We start from the raw sequence: 23192 nt of genomic DNA on the forward strand, positions 1-23192 counted from the left end.
AGCTTTATTTTGTTTTTTTTTTAAATTAATGTTTTGATATTTTTATGCATTTTTTGTAAAATTCTAATGAATTTTTCAAACATTATGTATGTCCAACGCTTCCTCCACTGTGACACTGAACAGCACGTTCTCTGCTGCTCCTCGGCCGGTCCACTTCACGCGTGCTTTTGGATGGCTTCGTGACTCGTTCTCTCGGCCGGTGGAGCGAAGATGGAGAGAATGAAGGAAAGCGAGCAAAACAACCAACACCCTCAAACCCCCCCCCCCCAGACCAATCCAAAGCACGCGGAATGCGATGTCAATGTGCTCTACAAAGGGCTTCTCCGGGTTGTGCACGTGTTTCGTTGTGTGCGTGTGCTCCGCCTGGTGGTTCAGCTTACGCGGGCGTAGCGAATCAAGAATGGCTCTCCAAGGGCGAAATAGAGAGTAAGTGGGTGGGTGGGTGGGTGTGGTGACTGTGTTTAGGCTAAAGCCATCCCGTGCCGTTCTGACCAAGCACGTTTAGGCAGGGGTTTCCCTTCACATGGTGATCTGTCGTTATTTGTTATTTACTTGGCACATCTACGTAAGTTGATACACAATATTTGACTAAAATAAAATTGATTGAAACATTTACATTTTAACTTTACACGATTTCACACATCTACGTAAGTTGATACACAATATTTGACTAAATTAAATTTGTTCGCTCCATCGATGCAAACGTTAAAATGGCCGAATATCTGCGTAGATCCTTTTGTACACGTTGATTACTGTAAAAAAGGTACGAAATGTCTTCAGTTACAATAGTTAACACGTAAAAGGTCGCACGGAACGAATATTTAATAATGGGGCGCGCGACATGTCAGGTTTATGACGATCACAAAAGACATTAAACTCGCACAAATGACACATACGGATAAACGGATCAGAGGAGCCAAAGCGAGTGCGGTAGTTCCTCTACGTCAAGTAGCGATCTCGGCGGGACATACATGTTGAGTTTCGAAAGAAGCACGGGCGAGTCGATTCGATTGTCAAAAAGTCCCGGGACGAACAGCCTCTGAGCGTTGCAGGTTCGTAGCTTTAATTTCTCGATGCCAAGTCATTTAACAGATGAAAACGCACAGTTAAACATAAATAAACAAAAATATACATAAATAAGAAATTAATCAATTCATGTGAAATAATCCAATTTTTTAAAAAGATAAAATGTTTCATTTTAATTTAGAACCATGTCCTCTGTTTCGTATTCATCTCAAAATATCGTCGTAAATATTACAATACCAGCAAATTATAAATCATCAAAGGATGCATAATTGCGATGTATCTTTTAATTTTCTAAATTCTATATCTAAACCAAAAATCGTGGTTAACGATCTGTTTAACAAGGGGATTTGTTTGAACAGATAACAGATTTGTTTCAACAACAAAAATAAAAATACTTTTGATCATACATCATGCAACTCTTTATGAAAATGCTACTACCATTTTATGAAACTTATGTCAATATTTTTCATATAATTTTTATGACAAGCGAGTATTGCTTGTAGTGTAGTTACTCTTTAACGGTGTAATTACGTGTCAAGTTTATGCCAAATATAAGAAGCAAGTAGCTTTTTTAGCTATTAAAAACAAACGTTATTGATAATTTTGCATTTAAAGTGACTTATATTTGTGAAATGCATAAATGGCCTAATAGTAATGAATGACAACTATTATAAACAAACTTTTTAAAATATAATGAATCTCTGAATTTTAATAGCTCTGAAATAAAACGCAAAAGTGGGAAGCCATCCCTGTAATTCAAGCTTTTGTAGCGTGAATCCATAAAGCTGCGAATGAACAAGCCAAATGAACCGATCATGCCAAAGCTTGCGGGTGGAAAGCTTTGTTAAATGAACTTTGTCGTTCAGCGATCGAGGTTCATTTGAAATCATTATAGCAAAGTGATTGTGACGATCATACGATGAAATTGAATAAATTATTTAGAGATGCTGCAAAGTAATATAATAAAGCAAGTGAATTCTCAGTATAATACCCTTTCTCTAATCCAGCATGAGCATTCTCCAATTAATAACGATTCATACTCAATCTGTATCCAATTCCATCAAAGCAGTTCAGTATCTCAATAATAATTATGCTAAATTTCATTGCGAATTTCTTGCACAAGTGACTGTCAGCGCCACTCAAGCGACAACCACAGACGTTACACACAAGTACAGGCGACGTGTAATAACAGTATCATTAGTTCGATTTATTACGACATATTTGCACTTCGGTTCGAGGTATCTCGTTAACTACAGCCCTAACAGCAGCTTCCTACCGATATCGTTGTTCTCTGCTCTTAATCTTAATCACCTACAGCACATTCCATCCCGTTTACCCCCATTTGTTCAGTAATCTTGCGCATCACCATCCGCCTCGCTGGCGTACTCGTACTGCCGATCGTCCTCTCCCTTTTCCGAACCGTCCGATTCTTCGTCCTCGTCATCGTAATCATCTCCCCGGTACTTGTCCTGGCTGGCTCCATCGTCGTCATCATCCCCCTCGTCTCCCTCATCGTAGTCGTCTTCCCCTTTCTTCCCAGCCTGCCGACCACCATTCTCCTCCTCCACGCCGTCCTCCTCGTCCTCCTCACTACTAAACGACCGCTCAAAGTCGCTATCGAACCGCAACGCGTCATAACTATCGTTGAAATCCGAATCCCGACCAGCGTCCGATCCACCCTCGCCCTCATCGAACCCATCGTCGTGGGCAATCTGTTTGGCCGGACTCTTCTCCTCGGGCTGTGGAAGCTGCCCGACCGCCTGCTTCTTCCCGTACCCATGCTCGCTGCTGTCCCGCTCGTTCTCATGGTACACGATCGATTCGTAGCCGGTGTGGTTTTTCTTCGCATTGGAGCGTCCCTTTGCCTTCGGGCCGGCCGCGACCGTTTGCCGCGACGATTTGGTCGGCTTCATCTCGGTGGGCTTTTTCTTGTCCTTGCCACCGGCGAGACCGTACTTTTTGTGTTTGTCCGGGTTTTCCACATCACTAAAACAGGGGAATCATCAGTTCCGTTAAGCTCAGTGCGTTGTCTTTTGCCTACCTTGCGCGTGCTTACCTTTGCTCCTCGAACACTTCGTACGTCGGTTCGGGGCGGTAGTGGTGCGTGTCCACCGTTAGCCTGCCCTGCTCTTTCGCCAGCTCGTCCCCGGTACGCTTCGACTCGCCAAATCCCGTCTGCCGCTCGTGCCCGTACTTGTTTCCATCCTTGCGGTGAAAGTTCTCCTTGTGCCGGAAGCCACCCTTGCCCGACTCGCTGTTCGAACGCACAAAGCCAACCTCGCCGTCCTTAAACCCGCCGCCCGAAAAATATTCCGGCTCCGGAACGGCTCGACTCTCAACGGCACTTTTCAGCGGCAACGGACGCTGCAGAAACTTGGCCGGATCGAATATTTCCGGGTACATGTGCAGGCCGGAACATTCTACCAGCAGGACTGCAGCAACCACCAGCAACAACGCGCCTTCCACAGCACGACACATTTTCACCACCGTGTTCGTGTTTTGCACGATTCTTTACACAGAGTTCTTTTAACGAGAGTTTTGCGACTGTGGCTCACGCTTTACACTCAACGCACTGCCGTATGCAAATGTATGCCGTTCGGTTCGGCAAGGTGTGATTTATAGCAGGAATGTGCTTTTCCTTCCCTCTACGCTGCGGTTTTTTTTTTTGGTGCAGTTGTTGTGCAATGGCCAGCGACCCATTGTCCCAGAAACGAATGCCGCTGTCCTCCCACTAGGCTAGGGAAGGGAACGCTCCTAACCGGGCCTATCGATATCGGACGGGAAGGGAGCCCAGACTAACCAAAATACTCACTCAGCTGGAACGCCTTCCGTGGGCACTGGCGTCGCCGCGCGTGTACGGTGACGAATTGTGTCACGGGCAGCGAATTGCATCTGGGCAGCTATTGCACTGACGGTGTGTTGGATGGAATTCTCCGTTGCTTCAACCGTAAAACAAAACACTGCGAGGGAATACCCTCCCGAAAGGCGTTAAAAGAAATGACGAGAAGAGCGCAGTTCTTGATGACAGTTGTGAGGTATTAATAGAAACAATTGAATGTCATGATTTTATCCAGTTTCCTTCATCGCAATCGGGCTGAGGTTTGCTCGTTTGAACTCATTTGTTGATGTAATATTGATCTGTTTACAATGTGTACTACTCATGGCAACACCAAACGCCAGCTACTTCAAATAATCTCCAATTGCAATTTCGATTGCTCATTGCCGGTTAGCCAACGACGGCTGATCGATAAGCCATCCGGCACTTGACCAAAAAGAAACGATGCGAAATGATTAACCAGTCTACTTGACCCTCTGCCATCGTTACTGCCGGCAACTTGGTCATTTGCCTTGGCATCGATAAGTTGGCAGTAGATTTGTCGTCTAATTTGATAGCAAATACAAAACCACTCCCCACCCCCGACTCCCTCTGTGAAGATGGTGCGCGCGATGCACGGAATGCAAAACTGCTGATAATAGAACACGGCAGCGATAACAAACCACGTTTATTTTCGTACGGCGACTGAGACGACAACCACGGCTTCATTTCGATCTTGTTGGGCAATGGACGGTTTTGCAAGCTCATGCTCCGGTATAAATGGTGCGGGCGTGAAGCGCAACCAATTCAGTAGTACCCAGTGCCACTTTTCCGGCTGTCAAGAAGTTGCGCCAGGTAATTTGGGGTGGGGGACGGTTTTTGGGTGCTTTGTTTTTGTTTGTTGGTTGGTGCTGCTGTGTAGAATTAGCGTGACGGTTGCACCCGGTGAGGTGTTGATGGGGTTGAGCAAAAGTGTCTGTGAAGAGTCAATAAGAACTATCGGTGACTGGTTCATTTTTGGTGTTTTGTGCATACTCGTTTAGTGTTTGCGAGACATGATATGAGATATGAGAAATATATAAGTGCATTTTATTGTCATCCGTTGCATGTGCTCTTGTGTGTTGCTTCCTATTTGGTGTATGATTACCTGTATTGAAATAGTCAGCTCGCTGTATGGATGTCGTTTGGTTTGTACAAAATTTGATCCCAAGCCGGGTGTGATGTTTTACAGAACAGTTGTAAGACGGGTTTGGACAATAATAGAGATTAAAGCAGAGTTTCATGGTACAGCCGTTTTTGAGCCGGTCACTGAAAGCCAAGTCCACAAGTGGCACAGGCAGGTCTTGACCGACAACGGTTGTTGAGCCAAAAGAAGAAGAAGAAGAAGAAATCAGAGTTTGAAGTAACCTCATGGTTTATTCTGCAGTAGAACCTCTTACAATGAGTTTAATCCGTGTCAGTGACTTGCTTGTAGTACGAAAAATTACTTATGATATGAAAATTCCGTATAAAAAATGAAGTAATTTGTAAAAATAAATGTAAAAATGAATATTTACTTTATAATGCTGATAATTGGGAAAATACTGCTAGTTAACTATTGCTTTGCCAATATTAGACGTCCATTGTCTTGAAAAAGTTGTCAATTGTTTTGGGCTTTTACTTCAGAAAAAACATTTTGGATCGGTTTGTGTCGTTGTGTTCCGCTTTTACACATTTCCAGCAAATACTTTTTTTCTAAATAAGCCAGTCTCTTCACAATTGAAAATTTGCTACAATAAATATCGAAATACAAGGAACATAAAAAAAATGCCCGTTATGCAAGATTTTACTCGTTAAGAGACGTACAGCGCCTACCGTAACTAAATGGATAGCCGTTTTTCGCGACTTGCGGAAAATCCGGAAGAGATAGTTGAAACCAGTGAAGCTATGAGTTGTACAAAATACTATTTCATATCTTTGTACATATTTTTGAAAATTTTCTTGCATGACTCTATGGCGCCTTTGTAGCAGTCTAAGAGAACATCGACGGTGAAGTGGGCGGTGGGAGGGAAAAAAGTCAGGCTATGATCAGGTGTAAACAAACGGATTCAGCACTTCTTCAAAACCACTTTTTCCATAATTTTGTTCGAAATGGGGTGAATATGAGTGATGAGAGTGCTGATAAACTTATGTTAAAGTTAATTACACATGTAGACAGTGGCTTTTAGCCGGTCTCGTAGTATAGTCGTCAACTCGTACAACTTAACAACATGCCCGTCATGGGTTCAATCCCCAAATAGACTGCGCCGTCATACGTAGGACTGACTATCCTGCTATGGGGGGGAATCAATTAGTCACTGAAAGCCAAAGCCCACAAGTGGGTACAGGCAGGCCTTGACCGACATCGGTTGTTGTTGAGCCAAAGAAGAAGAAGAAGACAGTGGCTTAACATTTTGTGAGATTAAATTTGCTTGTTTCCGACGGCTTGAGCTGTCGGTAGAAAATCTCTCGAATGCACCTTCCTTTTAGAGCAATACGGTACCGATTTTTACTTCGTCGACTCGAATCTACCGACGAGTTAGTCGAAGCGGAACGTCACTAGCAAAACGATACGAAAATGAACATAATTAATGTGCGGGTGAATATTCTCGAATGCTGAACGCAAAATTGACTAGGGCTATGAAAATACATTTAATTTATACATCATTTAAGTCAATTTTTTCAAATGACCTGGTTTAAGAAAAAGAAATCACTGATTGCGAAAGAATCATAATCGTAATTAGTAATTGTGTGTTTTTTTATGAAAACTCCATTATTATTTGGCTTTGCAACAACATCCAGCCTCTTGAGAAAAATTTCTTTGATTAGATTTCAATAGCATAGCGTCGAGCAAACATAGTGAAGAATAGACTGCTACCAACATCCATTTGTCAAGTGAAAAACAATTCAAACATTGGTATTGCTTGCATCACTCAAGCTTCTCTCTCATACAAAGCTCTTGAAATAAAAATGAATTTCTCTCACTTCCCTTAGGATGAACACCGTCCCAGGTTTATTGATTGCCATTACGCTCCTTTCATCTTACACTGGTCTGTCACAAACGGTCTGTCCCGAGACACCAGTATGTGACGATAGTGTATGGACCTACCAGCTCGATGGGTCCTGCAACAATCTAAACAATCCCGACTGGGGCACGCCGAACCGACCGTACGCCCGCTTCGTACCGGCCCAATACACCGACGGCATCTGGGAGCCGGCCCTGGCCAGCTCGGGCAACCCACTGCCCAATGCACGCCAGCTGTCGCTTCATCTTTTCGGTGAAACGGAAATGCAGCATCCGCGAAACACACTTGTAAGCATGCAGTTCGGACAGTTTGTAGCGCACGACCTGAGCTTTACAGCGGATGGTAAGTGTGTGTTGAGCGTGTTTGTGTGTGTGTGTCTGTTTGTATGTGCCTCGTTGAACCCGATTTCAATTTACTCTGACCAGCTGACGGCATACAGTGCTGTGCCGACGGGAAGATGGTCCCGAAGGCACTTGCCTCCCCGAGATGCTTTCCCATCGAGGTGGCCGACGATGATCCAGTGCTGGCCGGCGAAGGCATTCAGTGCATGAATCTGGTGCGCACTAAAACCACACTGGAGGACGCTTGCTCGTCCCTGGCAGCCGGTGAAGAGTCAGCGGAGCAATTATCCTCAGTCACTGCCTTTCTGGACCAGTCCGTGGTGTACGGGAACTCGCTGGAGCAGACCAACAGCTTGCGTACCTTCAGCCGGGGACAATTGCAGGCGGAGACACGCAACGGCAAGCAGTGGCTGCCGGTGCATCCCAACAAAACGACCACCTGCGTGTCGAAGGATGCCGCCGACGACGCTTGCTATCTCACCGGGGACGTTCGCTCGAATCAAAGCCCGCACCTAACGCTGCTCCATCAGGCGTTTCACCTGGAGCACAATCGGTTGGCACGTGAGCTGGCCGACCTAAACGCCAGCTGGGACGATGAGACGGTATTCCAGCAGGCACGCAAGCTTAACATTGCCCAGTACCAGCGGATCGTTTACTACGAATGGTTGCCGATTTACCTCGGGGCGGAAAATATGCGAACGGCCGGCGTACTGCCCGCGCTGGAGTTGCCCGGCTTTGCCGACGACTACGATGCCTCGGTCGATCCAACGGTGAGCAATGCGTTCGCAACGGCTGCATTCCGATTCTTTCACAATCTTATTGCCGGTCACTTGGAGTAAGTGTTGAGCGGGAAAGTGAAAATGTCGTAAAATATATTAATATTTATATGAGAAATTCACATTTTCAGCTTGATAGCGGAATCGAGGCAGCCGACGGGATCGATCCGTCTGTCCGATTGGTTCAACAACCCTTCGGTGCTGGAAAAGGATGGCAATTATGAGCAACTGTCCCGGGGGATGATCTACCAACCGCACGATCGTCCAAATCATCATCTCACTCCGGAGGTGAAGCATTTCCTCTTCCGACACGGTGGACCGGTCGGAGTTGATCTGAAAGCGATCGACATCCAGCGCGTACGGGATCATGGGCTGGCCTCCTACAACGACTATCGCGAGTACTGTGAGCTGGGCAGGGTAACGAGCTGGGAAGAGTTTAACAATGTGCTGAGAACTCCTGCCATGGTGAGGTCACTATCGGAACAGTACGAGTCAGTTGATGACGTAGATCTGGCCGTTGCGGGAGCACTGGAACGTCACCATGGCGATGGAATGCCGGGCGAAACGTTCGCTTGCCTGCTGCTGGATCAGTTCCGCCGTACGCGGGTGGGCGATCGGTTCTACTTTGAGAATGACAACGTGTTTAGCTCGCGCCAACTGTTCGAGGTGCGAAAGGCGTCCATGGCACGGTTGCTGTGTGACAATACGCACGGACTGAAAGAGATACAGAGGAATGCATTTTTCCTCGTGAGCGAGAGCAATCCGGTGATTCCGTGTGACCAAATTTCAAAGGTGAATTTAACCCGATGGCGTTGAGAAGAAAACGCTCGTGTGTGCATACAAATGCGTGATTTCTAGCCGATTAAAATAATGTTCAAACCCAACTCCACTTAATAAATTGTAATGCATTTAAAATGAAACTGATGCGGTATCAGCGTTTGATATTTTAAGTTTAAAACACAACTGATTGTTTTGTATCTGGTCCGCTTAAACGATAATGGGCACATAGAACGGTACCAGCAACAGCCGCAGAATGAAATTTATAAAAGGCGTAAAATCCACACATGTTTTCAATTGAAACATGACCATCCTCGGATGAACAGTGGAATCAAATAACTTGTTTCCACTCGTGCCTATTATAGACCCTTTGGCAGAAAGTGGAAAATAGCATACAAATACATAGCTGTATTAATTTAAATCCAAAAACATAGTAATTTATATGTTAAGAAAAAGTCACTTTGTTGATTGAACACGAAACTTGTTTGATCTCCACAGTTTTTTTAAATCTGTGATATTTGATAGCCTGGATTATGGATATATGTAGTCCCCAAGGTACACGGTACCTTCAATACGAAGATTTGGAGATACGCGGTTTCCTAAATTTGACTGTTCTTTAAACAAATTGTACTGATTCGACTCATCAATTGTAAAATGCCGAATAATTACCTTTCTGGTCTAGTTTTATCATTCTCACATCAATATTAAAAATTGTAATACACAGTCTGAATTATAAACTAAAACCAATAATGTCAAGCAAAACAACGCGAAAAGTTTGATGATATTTTGTATGGAATTCGTGAAATTTGACAAATGCGGAAATACGAGATACGCGTTATTTTGTGGCTGTTTTCGGTGCTGATTAATAGTGTATATCAGGAACTGCCTGTATTGTTTCACTGATATGATGATATTACAGCTTCCTGGTTTAAAATAAATACAATAAATATGCAAGTTTTGGGACCTCAACATAGTTATTAAATGAAAGGTACGAAACATGTGAAATTGAACGTTATTTTAATACATATTTGTTTATCTAGCAAATTTTGTTGCGATAAAAAAAGCTTCCAACTGAGAACGCTAATTTCCCTAATGATAACCTTCAACATTTAAGGTTTTGAGATTTTTTGTCTTTGTTTTTTTGAAGACGGTCGTAAACCTTTTTTTTTTTTCAGATGATGGAAAGGCGAAGAAAATCATTTCCATTAGCGTAAGCGTAAGTTAAGTCAGCAATTATGATAGAATCAAGAAAACTAAAAAGTGTCCCAATAATGTTCCAGAAACTTCCATAAAATAATATGTTTTAACAAATTAAACCAAAACACACAATGAAACAAGTAATTCTATAAGAAATATATGATTTTTACCCGGCACCTCTAAACTCACTCTCTCACTTTGCATTGGCTAGTTATCACCCTTTTGTGTAGTAATAAATACGCAAAACAGAGTCCAACACATAAGCACTGAACCCCGCATTGTGCTGTTACTAAATAATCCCCCACTCGCCAGTTTACGGCAGTGATTCAAACGGTGCGCCACTTTGTGCGTATGATTTGTGCACAGTTCATCAATCAGAGAACAAGCGACGGCACATTAGCCGTGTCATCGATACACCTCACCTGCTCAATCCCTCCACGCCCGGGGGAAAAACAATGGCAATGCAAAATGAGGTGCAATATTCTCCGCTACAATCTCGACCATCTAAACCTCTCGTTGCCCTATTAGGCAAAAGAAAAGTCGGGTCGGCGGGGTGTCTCGTCGGAAGTGGTGCACTAATGGGTGCCTGATAGGGTTTAATGTGCTGCTTGATATGGTACATATTGTAGCATAAAAGAGAGGGGGACGGCATGGTGCAGCTAATCGAGCCAAACCGGGAGCATTGTTTGATCCGCCAGTAACGAGAACGGCATACAAACGCCATTCTAAATAAGGGGCAGGCTTGCGTTGCATTGAATGCAAAACCGCCCGTGACAAAAAGGTCGACTATAAACGGGTTTAAAAACGCGGGGCACGAGCGCGCGCGCTAACACAAAGCATTTATCGCATCAGCGTCGCACACATTAGCCAGCATTGTGTTGCTGCCGATGAAAGCGATTGGTATCAATTACAATTCTTAGTACCCCTTCCTCCCGGATCGACCTGACCAGGTGGGTTTGTGGTATAAATTATAACGTTGTAAATATTGGCGCTGCCATAATTTGTGCTACGTTTAGCGTTTACTCTTCTCACTTGCCACCGGTTGCATCGTACGGGGGTCGTGTTTAGTGGTTTGCAAAATTGTGCCTTCCGCTGGTTGTGGTTTTATCCACCCGTTTGAATTCCCCGTTTTTCACATAATTTGCAATGCTAGTTTTCGAGTGATTTTGTGTGTTTCTTTTTTTTGTGTTGGTGGAAAAGAAAAGCGAGAAATTCACCACACGCGTGCGGTGAACGGCGACGCGCCCGAAATGTATGCAATCGTGCGGAAAATGAAGTGCAGGCGAGTTTGGATGTGTTTAATGGTGCTGCTGCTACTGCTGCTGCCAGGCGCAGTGATCCGCAACTCGGTGCTGGCCGTTTGTCCGCTGGTTGCATCGTGCGATGAGGGTACGGCACCGTACCGCACGATGGACGGTTCGTGCAACAGTCTTTACAGTCCGCTGTACGGGACACCGTACCGGCCGTACCGGCGGCTACTGCCGGCCTGGTACGCGGACGGTGTGTCGGAACCGGCCCGTATGGCCTCGGGCCGACCATTGCCCAACGCTCGGCAGCTTTCACTGGCACTGTTCGGCGAGGCGGAAGGTCGGGACGGGCGCAACACCATCATTAACATGCAGTTCGGGCAGCTGGTGGCGCATGACATGAGTTTTACCGCGGATGGTAAGTTGGCCGACGGTGGTGGCAGTGATGAAAATGGATGGGCCACCAGGCGGCACTGGAGAAACTGGTGAAACGTGTTGAAACGAATTTAAGGATACATATGTTACAAGCAGTGGCACAGGGGCGGTGGCAAGCCAGCACCCAGAAGGGATAAAGAGGATGTTTTCCCTTTTGGTGAAGAAATGGTGGATTATTATCTCCAAACTTCCTTGGTTGAGCCAAATACGGGATTATTTATTCTTCATTTTCTCCTTGGATACCACTAGGAGGCAAACAAACTGGCGCGTTTAAACAGTCATCAACTCGTACGCCTTAACAACATGCCTGTCATGGGTTCAAGCCCCAACTAGACCATGTCGCCATACCTAGGACTGACTATCCTGCTATGGGGGCTAATCCAAAAGTCATTAAAAGCCAACCCTCAAGAAACTAATTAAATGGAGCGGTCCCGTGGTACAGTCGTCAACTCGAACGACTCAATAACATGTAAACTCAATAACGACCAAAAAGAAGAAGAACACTTATTTGACACATCAAATGTCAAACTCAAAATAAATTCCCTACTGGTCGAATTTGAAAACCATTTTAAATGATTCAAAATTGTTATTTTTAGTTGAAATCAGATCAAATGACTAATTTAATGGCTAAAACCTATCCCTTCAAGCAGAATGATACGAAAATTAGCTATAATTTGACCGAAAACATCGAAATTTGACTAACGCCTTTGATCCGCATTAATAGCGTCTATCGGGGAATACCTGTATAAAATTGAAATCTTCAGTTGAAATCAGACCAAACAACTAATTTAGTGGCTAAAACTTACTACTTCAAACAAAATTATAAGAAAATTAGCTATAATTAAACTGAAAAACTCGAAATTAGCCTTACGCTAATATTCGAGATACGCGATTGCCTCCAGTTCGCTTTAATAGCATATCTTGGGAAGAATGCTATAATTTTGCACTCCTCGGATTGCATATTCTTCTATTTTTTATTAAAACGAGACATCAATTTTATCCCATGTGACACCACATCAATCAGCAAGTGGTTTATAAAGAAATCCGAGGAGGAATCGTCCGAGAAGAAGTCGGAGTCGTTCAGGGTTTGAATCGCCCGGAGTCAAAGTCATCCAGAATCGGAGTCGTCCGGAGTTGAAGTCTGCGGAGTCGTCCGAAGTCCGAGTCGGCAGGGATCAGTCAGTGTCGATGCTGGATATTGCCTGTTCAAGGACGTTGTAGCAAAGCATTGTTTTCGTCGCTAAGCTACAAAGGCCTGTATATGAAATGCATGCGCAAAGCAAAAGACGAAAAACAACTAAACGAAAGGAAATGCTGGCCCAACACTATTCAACTCCAATTTCAGTTTGATACTGATTCCGGCTGTCTCCGGTTGACTCCAGATGACTCTGACTCCGGGTGGCTTGGGTTTAACAGGAATCAGAAACGGACTAACAATAAATGGAGTCATCACTAAGCTCATCACTATTCTGAACAATCGAATTACGCCTTATTTATGGAAGAATATAAGTTGTTCCAATCTGTAACTGATATCCATCTAAAGCTGTTACTCTACTCTTGTGAATTTGTTAAATTTGTTTTTTCGTCATCAGTCGTGTAAAAACGAGTCAAAAAAATTTGAAAAAAAAAAGATGTAAAGTGATGTAATGTTTCACGAAGATGTAAAATAGTATGGTGCACTTCAGCATACAGTACAGTATGTTCTATATCTTATGGATTTTCTGCAAATCGCGAAAAACGACTGTCCATATAGTTGTGGTAGGCGCTGTATTTATTCAGCCGGTCCCGTGACTTAAGCCCTTAGTCCTTCTATCCTGCTATGGGTAATCACTGAGTGTATATAAGCAAATTAAGCAAATGGAAATATAGGAAAATTGTAAAATTATATTTTCATCTTTTTCCTTCTCAAATCCTTAAATCTCAAAAAAAAACATCAATCTTTACTAACATATACAATGTATATATAGAGTAAAACTTGGAACACAAAATTCCACTGAAGATTAAGAAATTATTTTGCTGTTGAAATGGGTTTAACAATTGATTTCCATCCATTATTACCGTTCCATTCTATCCAGTGTTCGGAGTAAAGTGTTGCCCGGGCGGTAAACGAATTCCACCGGACCTGTTACCGCCCCGCTGCATGCCGCTTGAAGTACCGCCGGATGACCCAGTACTACCCCCTGAGGACAACCAATGCATGAGTATGTTACGCACCAAAACCACCCTCGAGCATCCGTGCGTGACAAACTACGGCACCGCCGAGCAGCTTTCCTCCGTAACGGCCTTTCTGGATCTTTCCATCGTGTACGGTAACAGCCACGACCAGACGGCCAGCCTGCGGGAACATCGTGCCGGGCGAATGTTGGTCGAGCACCGGCACGGTCAAGACTGGCCACCGCCCAACCCGAACGCCAGCCACCTCTGCCAGATGCGGCACGAGACGGACGTGTGCTATCTGACCGGTGACTTGCGCTCCAACCAGAGCCCCCATCTGGCCATCCTGCAGATAGCGCACCTGCTCGAGCACAACCGGTTGGCGGGCGAGCTGGCCCGGCTCAATTCCTGCTGGGACGAGGAGCGCCTGTTTCAGGAGGCACGCCGTATCAACATCGCCAAATACCAGTCGATCGTGTTCAACGATTGGTTGCCGATGTACCTGGGACGGGCGAACATGCTGCAGCACGGCCTGTTGCAGGATGGTACCGATGCGGACGGGTTCGTCCGGGACTACAATCCCCTGGAGGATGCGACTGTAAGCAATGCGTTCGGTACCGCTGCCTTTCGGTACTTTCACAACATGATTGTGGGCCAGCTCGGGTAAGCCTGCGACTCAGCGTGTCCCCATTAGATCTGCCACCAAGTGTAAGCCGTTCCGTTTGTAGGCTGTACCAAGAATCCGGGACGGAGCAATCCCTCCTATCCGATTCCGTTCGCCTTTCGGACTGGCTGCGGCGTCCGGGCGTGCTGGAGCAGCGCAACAACCGGGAGCTGCTGACGCGGGGCATGACCAGCCAGCCGCACGACGCTGCCAACGACCAGCTGACGCCCGAGGCCAAACACTTTCTCTTCCGGAACGCGAACCCTTACGGGGCCGATCTGAAGGCGATCGATATACACCGGGCTCGGGACCATGGACTTGCCCGCTACAATGACTTCCGGGAGCTGTGTGGACTGGGGCGCGCTACCCGATGGGAGGATCTGTATGGTGAAATTCCACGCGCTACGGTCGACCGATTGGCCCGTTGGTACGATACGGTCGACGATGTGGAGCTGGCAGTGGCCGGAGCGCTGGAGAGTCATCGAGCGGCTGGTGCAACCGTTGGACCAACGTTCCTGTGCATCCTGCTCGAGCAGTTCCGGCGTACGCGGACGGGCGATAGGTTCTTCTTTGAAAATGGCGTTGGCGCTGGGTTTGACGCTAGCCAGCTGGGTGAGCTGCGGAAAGCGACCATCGCACGGTTGCTGTGCGACAACACGGAAGGGCTCAGGAGAATGCAAGCGAACGCGTTCCTGCTGCCGGAGGCGGATGGAGACAACGCGCCGGTAGCGTGCGACGAGCTGCCGGAGGTATTGCTGGAACCGTGGCGTGGACGATAGGGTGCTTGGATGCCTGGGGGTCACATGGGCAGTGAGTGAGGGTGGAGTTGAAATTGGATTATTTGCCAAAAATGTTTGCTTTTCTGCGCGCGGAAATGGTGAAATACGGAATGAGTCCTTACGCTAGCGAACGGTTTCGAAATAGAGACACGGTGCAAGCTGTACCGCCCGAACTGTTATTGGAATTCTGTGTAAATATGAGTAATTCAATACACTGTTCGAATGAGTTTCCGGACAAATGTAAATGGTGCAACGGTTTTAGCCAGCTTGACCACGGGTGTGCGGGAATTTAGCAATGAAAACGGTTGTTTTATGCTTATTTCGCATTTTGGTGTGCCCCAGGATTTTCGGAGGAATTCTTTACAAATTCATTGTACGCTCATTTGCATACCACTGTATTCTTATTTATATCCTGCATTCCTTGTTTTCATACCTTGTATAATATGCGGACTCATTAGATAGATGGTATATTGGTAGATTTAGTGTTTGATAGACTTTGCTAATTTTATATAAACTACAGTTCAAAGAATCACTGAAATCATCTAACGCGCGTTTGGAGTATCTATAGGCCCGTGGCCTAATATTGATCGCCAAGGGCACCAGCGCCAAATTAAGAGATCGTCGTAATACAATTACACGATAAAACATCATCCAGGACCTCTGAGTTTAATAAAATCGGAAAACCAGAACTAATAAGAATGATACGAAACGTTCAATGTGATGTGTAAAATTAGAATTCAATTCCTTACCATTTTTACAGAATTTTAATTGTTATTTGATTGTTCCTAAAGGATGTTTTGTTTGTTTCTTGATTTCATGTTGAATTAATCGCAGGAGCTTTTGAGCGTCCAAAATGTGTGTAACAATTTGTTTCAATAATGTTGGAGTGATGAAAACTAATCACGTAAGTAGATTTTTAGTAGTAAATTCGGTAGATGGTTGATTGTTCAATCACTGTATCATTTAGTTCGAGCCCCTACAGTGCAAATTTTATCTCAGCAAATAATGTAATCTTTTTACTGAAATGATTCAAAAATTTAATATTTCAATAATTTTCACTATTTTATGAATGCTGTCAGTAATTTACACATTGCAAGAAATCAGCAAAATCAGTAACCAATTTGTTGTTTCACTAGATATCAGTAAAACAAACTACAGACGGTCACCGAGATAGACGGTTCATGAGGACCGAAAACGGCCGCATAATACAGCGTTTCTTGAATATCCACGTAAGTCGAACCTCGTAATTTGGTTTGATTTTTGGTAATTTGGTTTGGTAATTTGGTAATTTCCAGCTAAAATATCACACAATTTCGTGTTATTTTGCCTTTAGGGAGTGGTTTTACCCACTTAGTTAATAATTTGATATTATTCTGACTAAATATAACAGTTTTAAACATTTTGAAGTGGTTTTAACATTCATAACTAGAATAAGCTAAAAATATTTTTTATATATAAGATCAAAAACGTTGAACTAAGTCTACAAAATATGTTCTCCCAATGGATGAAGGCCGCGGCAAATGTATGTTCAAAGTCAAGTGGTCCGCGAATATTAAAAGCTTGGAGCGCACTGATTCAAACAACAGAACGCGATGCATACTTGCTCATGAGGTGATTGTGTGAAAAATTGATTTGGTAGGCGCTTACAAACACCCCGATAAAATTTCTGATGAAATTTTTGGAAAGAATAATGAGAAAGAATTGGCAGCAAAGATGTTGTTTTAAAATCTTTTTTCGAATTCACTGTGCTTGCTGAGTTTTCGTGGTATCTGTGAGCGCTAACTTAATTATCAAACTTTTTACGCCAAACTGCAGTATAAACACTGTATGAAACAACATAAAAAATAGATGAACATGAGCTGAAGTATTATTAATCTCTGCACATCAATTGGAAATATATTTCGTCACTTTTTCATCGCTACCAGTAACTGAACAATCAGCGAAATCAGAATGGTTTTACTATGATTACACTAAACGAGCGTTCATTTTGGTGAGCACCTAACATTACTGAATGATTCAGAAGACATTCTTATTACAGTAACGATCACTAAATTTTCAGCTCAAAAAAATTCAGCTGTTTTGATAACTGTGGTGAGAATTCAAATAATCTTGGAAGAATCAACAAAAATTACCAGGAAATGAAATTAAACAGCAAAAAAACCAAAACTAGGTTGTGATAAACATGCATACAGGCTGAGATATTGGTTATTTCTACTAGAAAAAAAGATTGTAAGCCTGTGAGAGAGATGATTTATTTATAAATTTGCTAATATGATCATCCATATTTAATGAACTGTTTAAAGAAAAGATTCAACATCAATTTGAAAAAGAATTTTCTGGAAAAAGAATAGATCAGATATCACAGCGGTAAGGGCGATCCCGTGAAATAGTCGTTAACTCGTACGACTCAATAACAAGTTGATCGAGGATCGAGTATAGAATAGACCGCCTCCCCGTAGCAAGGATTGATTATCCAATTGTGTGGTACTCAATAAGTTCTTAAATCGTGTATATGTTAGTGTTGGGTCATACGATTCATTTCACGACCCGACCCGGAGTCGGGTGCAAGCCAGTCGGAATCGATTCCGACCCGTGGGTGCAGCGGGTGCGCTAGGTCGGAGTCGGAATCAAATCCGACCCGCGGGTGCAATGAGTTCGGGTAGACCCGAAAGATCAGTAGGTGCAAGAAAGCATAAGCGACTCCGACCCGTATGTGCGGCGAGTTCGGGTCGGGTCGGGTCAAGATAGGTTCAGTTTGACCCGAGGGTGCAGCGAGTTCGGGTCGACCCGATAGATCAGTAGGTGCGAGAAAGCATAAGCGACTCCGACCCGTTGGTGCGGCGAGTTCGGGTCGGGTCGGGTCAAGATAGGTTCAATCCGACCCGACCCGACCCGAACTCGCCGCACCAACGGGTCGGAGTCGCTTATGCTTTCTCGCCCCTACTGATCTATCGGGTCGACCCGAACTCGTTGCACCAATGGGTCGGAGTCGCTTATGCTTTCTCGCACCTACCGGAGTCGTTGCACCCACTGAACCTACTTGTATCTTTCGGGTCGACCCCAACGACTCCGGGTCGCTTACGGATGGCTCCGACCCGATAGGTTCGGGTCGACCCGCCCATCACTAGTATATGTCCGCATGTCCGCGTAGGACGTAACGCCAAGTAGAAGTAAGATGGATACACGCATCGTGTATGTATTTTACCAAGGGAACGAGGATACCACACTACGGCTCTTTTTGAGCACTAACATCGGGCTTTTGAGTTATTTAAATTGAAACCTTAAACTTCCCTGAAACTGCACTAGGTTAAAGAAGTTTTAGAACATGTCCTTTAAAATCAATTGTGACCTGATTTTGTTATTGAATTCTTCTTTTTCCGTCGGGAAATAACGTCACCGCGCGGCTACATGAGGTGAAATATACAGCGAAATGAACTATTCTGACAGGTGAAATATCTGGCAGATTCAGCTAAAGGGTTGGGGGAGACACAACATCCGCTTACGAAATTCACTTAAAAATAATATCTTCTTGAGCAGAACATTCACTAATTGGAAGAAATTATGAACTGTCTGCTCAAAATTTACGAAGTACTGGATATTGAAGTTATTCAATGGATTTAGTTACGATTTTGTGCACGTTATTTGATTACATTGCACATTAGCTGGTTGCTATGAGGCTTTATCCGTCAGATATTTTGCCTGTCAAATAGTTCAATTCGCTGTATATTTCACCTCATGTAGCCTCGCGTTTACCAATTTCTCCAATCGGTCGTGTAGCCATGATTACACTGTAAAGCACCGAAATTTCAATAATTAACATCCAACTAACTTTTCCATTTTTTTTATCACAAAATCAAAGCAAATATATTTCAAATGAACTAAACTCCATTGTTCATTCATAAAAGAAGGTTTCGTTTATGCACACAGAAGCTCTTGACGCTTTCAAAACACGTTTTGGATTGGATTTTTACATACATTTAACCACTTTTACTCTGCATTATCATAAGCATCGCCCTGTGTTTTATCTGTATGTCTTGCCACAAGCTGTCTGCAGCTGGAATGTGCAATCGCAGCAACCGTAGCGCGCTAGCGCATCAAAAGTGAACATGCTCCGTTGGGTGCAACATTTTCGTTGGCGCTCGCTACGGTCGGGCTTAAAATCGAAGCTTGCAAAACCCCCGTCAGAAGGGGACCGTCGCATCGAGGACAACCATTTGCCGAATACATTATCGGGCAGCGTAAGTACGATGTGTGTGTGTGTGTGTGTGTGTGTGTGTGTGTGTGTGTGTGTGTGTGTGTGTGTGTGTGTGTGTGTGTGTGTGTGTGTGTGTGTGTGTGTGTGTGTGTGTGTGTGTGTGTGTGTGTGTGTGTGTGTGTGTGTGTGTGTGTGTGTGTGTGTGTGTGTGTGTGTGTGTGTGTGTGTGTGTGTGTGTGTGTGTGGTGTGTGTGTGTGTGTGTGTGTGTGTGTGTGTGTGTGTGTGTGTGTGTGTGTGTGTGTGTGTGTGTGTGTGTGTGTGTGTGTGTGTGTGTGTGTGTGTGTGTGTGTGTGTGTGGTGTGTGTGTGTGTGTGTGTGTGTGTGTGTGGTGTGTGTGTGTGTGTGTGTGTGTGTGTGTGTGTGTGTGTGTGTGTGTGTGTGTGTGTGTGTGTGTGTGTGTGTGTGTGTGTGTGTGGTGTGTGTGTGTGTGTGTGTGTGTGTGTGTGTGTGTGTGTGTGTGTGTGTGTGTGTGTGTGTTGTGTGTGTGTGTGTGTGTGTGTGTGTGTGTGTGTGTGTGTGTGTGTGTGTGTGTGTGTGTGTGTGTGTGTGTGTGTGTGGTGTGTGTGTGTGTGTGTGTGTGTGTGTGTGTGTGTGTGTGTGTGTGTGTGTGTGTGTGTGTGTGTGTGTGTGTGTGTGTGTGTGTGTGTGTGTGTGTGTGTGTGTGTGTGTGTGTGTGTGTGTGTGTGTGTGTGTGTGTGTGTGTGTGTGTGTGTGTGTGTGTGTGTGTGTGTGTGTGTGTGTGTGTGTGTGTGTGTGTGTGTGTGTGTGTGTGTGTGTGTGTGTGTGTGTGTGTGTGTGTGTGTGTGTGTGTGTGTGTGTGTGTGTGTGTGTGTGTGTGTGTGAGTGAATTTCCACACTGGCGGGAATAATTCGTCTGACAAGGATTTCTGTTTTCTGCTGCTCCTACCTTCCCACAAACAAAGTGTCCCTGTCACGTGCGGCTAGCGAAGGAAGCGGATAGCCCGGCCATCGTGCAGTTTGTGCAGGCGATCCTGCTGCACCACGAACCGCTCGTTCGGTCGCTCCACGTGTGTCGCTCCAGCGCGAGCGAGTCCGGACTGGCCGACTACATACGGGTGCTGCTGCCGGACAGCTTCACGCTACTGGCAGTCAACCCCGTGCAGCCCGAACGGATCGTGGGCGTTGCGATTGGGCGGCGCAGCTGCCACTGGGACGGCAAGCGGCTGATCGAGCGTGCGGATCGAACGCGCTGTGACCAGCTTCGTAAGCTGCTTTACATCTGGTCCATCGTCGAGGCGGAACCGAACCTGCATCAGCACTTTTGCACCCGCTGTCTGTTTGAGGTGAGTGCGTTTGGTGTGTGTGTGTGTGAGCAGGGCTCTGTCAAAAACAGTTTAACCATGCAACAAAACCTGCGTCGACGTATATTTGTGCAGATTGCATTTCTCGCGACGGCCATCGATGCACAGCGCCGGGGCATCGGGCTGCACCTGACGCAGCGTTCGGTCGCGCTGGCCCGGGACTTGGGATTCCACTTCGTGCGGATGAACTGCACCTGCGAGTACAGGTGAGTCGGGAAGGGTCGGACGCAAGGTTGCAGCAACAAAAACCATCAACCTCCCTACCTTTTTTTTTTGTTCTGCTCTTACCACCCACACAGCTCGCGGGTGGCCACGAAAGCCGGCCTCGAGTGTCACTGGACGGTGCCGTACCATCATCTCGTGGACAGCACGGAGCAGCCGGTCGCGCTGCCGGACCCGCCCCACACGCATATCAAAGTGCACGCGATGGCCCTGTTTCCCGACGCTGTCCATTAAATCCTCATGCAGGTAATTAATGGCATAATTGCATTTTTGCTTTCACCATTCTGCCAACATTGCGCACGTGTTCGGCAAGGCCTACTCCTCCAACCCCCCCCCGTTATTGTATATGAGTGGGAGGGGGGTGTACTGTAAAAGCCATTGATAATAAAACAACATGGCATTTCCGGGCGACGTAATACATTTATTTATGAACATGCAATTGTAAGGAAGAAATGGGGCAGAAGCGGGCAATGGAAGGGGGAAATAGTCAATTTATGTGGCACTCATGGTGCACTCGTTTTTTACCCCCGTGCATTGCCGCTCTCTCTCTGCACGTAACTCTTCTGGTGCTAATTTAGTTCGAGCGTGGGACGTTGAGGAGTGGACGGCAGTGGTTAAATTTTTATAGCTAATTATTTATTACACACCGCATTGTAATCGAGAGTGCATCAGTGAGCGCTGATTTAGTCGATAGCCATTATCGATGCGTTGCACACTGCACCTGTCCTGCAGTGGGCCGTTAACCACCCCCTCTATGCAGCACTCTCTGCCTCGCTTCCGGCCAGCAATTATCGATACAATACGTTTTATTTACATTTCCTGTTGCGTTTTCAATAGAGCCATGCTTGGGGCGGCTACATCCATCCCGGGGTACGGTAGCGTTCTTTGTGGGCAAGAATAAAAAAAAAACAGAGTAGAGTTTCCACTTATCGATGGAGTTACATTATCCATCAACCTTCACAGGACCAGATGGTTGGTTGGTTCACATTGTTCTGCATCATAACGATACACTGTTTCGCGTTTGAAGGCAAATGTCTGCTGCTTTCGCTGACAGGGTTCTGCTTGCTGAGTGTTCTGGCCGGAGAAATCGATCCATGTCCATGTTTTATGCAACGCAAGCAAAAGAGGAATCATTTATGCACTCAGCCTGTCTGTCTGCCATGTCGCTCCTTCTCCCTCTCGCCTCTTGCTCTGCGACTGGATAATGTTTTTTTTTCCCGTGAAATGTGTGCCGCAAATGAGTTCGAAGAATTGATGGCACACCGGTGACCATCAATGCCAAGTGGGCCATGGAAATGCGCGTAACCGCGACTGGTGACGGGGCACTCTACTAGCAAATAAATTCCGGCTGGATTATGAAGATAACTCTCCGAGCTGATTTCCGTTGACATTTTCACTAAATTGATGCTGATGGGCGTGATTAATTGCAGCCCTTCTGGTGCAATTATGTGCCGGAATCAGGCCCGGCGGCTAATCGGCGCAAATGGATTAGAATAACGGCTCATTTAGTGGTCGTGTCCATCGCTGTGATGGTTGGAGTTGTGGGTGCACTACTTTTTTTTTGACAATTGAAGCTTTCAAAAGCGTTATTTTGCGGTTTTGAATCATAATACCTTGGAAGTGAGAAATACAATTTGTGATGAAATTATTTGATTAGTGCTTTGTAATTGACACACGTTAAGTACAAACCTCGTCGGCTTCAACCTGAACTATGTTTCAGTTCGGAGAGCCAACAAATATACAACATGTTAGTGTCCACTTTTTTCCGAGACAGTTTCCATTGAAAACTGTCTATCACTGCTTGCGAAATGTTTTTTTTTTTTAACAGGTGACATATATTTGGATCAGCTGTGCAGTTTAAAAAGTCATCACCTGAGTAGTGTAAAATGTTTCTATTATTGCTCATATGTAATTGACAAACAACAGGAAACAAGGATCGATGAGAGTGTATACGCTGAGTGTGTGCACGCTGAAAGAATAAGAAAAAAGAACAGTAGAGCAAATAGTAGAAGAAGAAATGAATGGAAGAGGAAAAGTAAAAAAAGAAGGCAATTTACAAACACTACCTATACTTTTATAACATGTTTCACATGTAATTGCCTAAATTTGGGCGTTAGCTCCTTTTCCTTGGGATATG

General features: G+C 45.0%; 4 protein-coding genes across 4 annotated transcripts; 3 read left to right on the plus strand and 1 right to left on the minus strand.

Annotated features, from left to right (window-relative positions):
- Positions 1-2233: 2233 nt before the first annotated feature.
- Positions 2234-3429, minus strand: LOC121598937 (sarcoplasmic reticulum histidine-rich calcium-binding protein-like). The gene is made up of 2 exons (XM_041926318.1): positions 3083-3429; positions 2234-3012 (listed from the first exon to the last, which is right to left on the minus strand). The coding sequence occupies exons 1-2, from the start codon at positions 3427-3429 to the stop codon at positions 2373-2375; spliced, it is 987 nt and encodes a 328-aa protein (XP_041782252.1). The 3' UTR covers positions 2234-2372.
- Positions 3430-4627: 1198 nt separating this feature from the next.
- Positions 4628-8922, plus strand: LOC121599434 (peroxidase-like). Its single transcript, XM_041927227.1, has 4 exons — positions 4628-4696; positions 6854-7227; positions 7311-8061; positions 8134-8922. The coding sequence occupies exons 2-4, from the start codon at positions 6855-6857 to the stop codon at positions 8816-8818; spliced, it is 1809 nt and encodes a 602-aa protein (XP_041783161.1). The 5' UTR covers positions 4628-4696; position 6854; the 3' UTR covers positions 8819-8922.
- Positions 8923-11277: 2355 nt separating this feature from the next.
- LOC121598938 (peroxidase-like) lies at positions 11278-15592 on the plus strand. The gene is made up of 3 exons (XM_041926319.1): positions 11278-11641; positions 13734-14475; positions 14541-15592. The coding sequence occupies exons 1-3, from the start codon at positions 11278-11280 to the stop codon at positions 15253-15255; spliced, it is 1821 nt and encodes a 606-aa protein (XP_041782253.1). The 3' UTR covers positions 15256-15592.
- A 3737-nt stretch (positions 15593-19329) lies between these two features.
- LOC121599685 lies at positions 19330-21454 on the plus strand. Its single transcript, XM_041927699.1, has 4 exons — positions 19330-19493; positions 20435-20815; positions 20909-21039; positions 21133-21454. Exons 1-4 carry the CDS (start codon positions 19362-19364, stop codon positions 21287-21289), a joined length of 801 nt encoding a protein of 266 aa, XP_041783633.1. The 5' UTR covers positions 19330-19361; the 3' UTR covers positions 21290-21454.
- Positions 21455-23192: the final 1738 nt, after the last annotated feature.

Source organism: Anopheles merus, chromosome 3L (genome assembly GCF_017562075.2).
Source record: "Anopheles merus strain MAF chromosome 3L, AmerM5.1, whole genome shotgun sequence".
Lineage (NCBI taxonomy): Eukaryota > Metazoa > Arthropoda > Insecta > Diptera > Culicidae > Anopheles > Anopheles merus.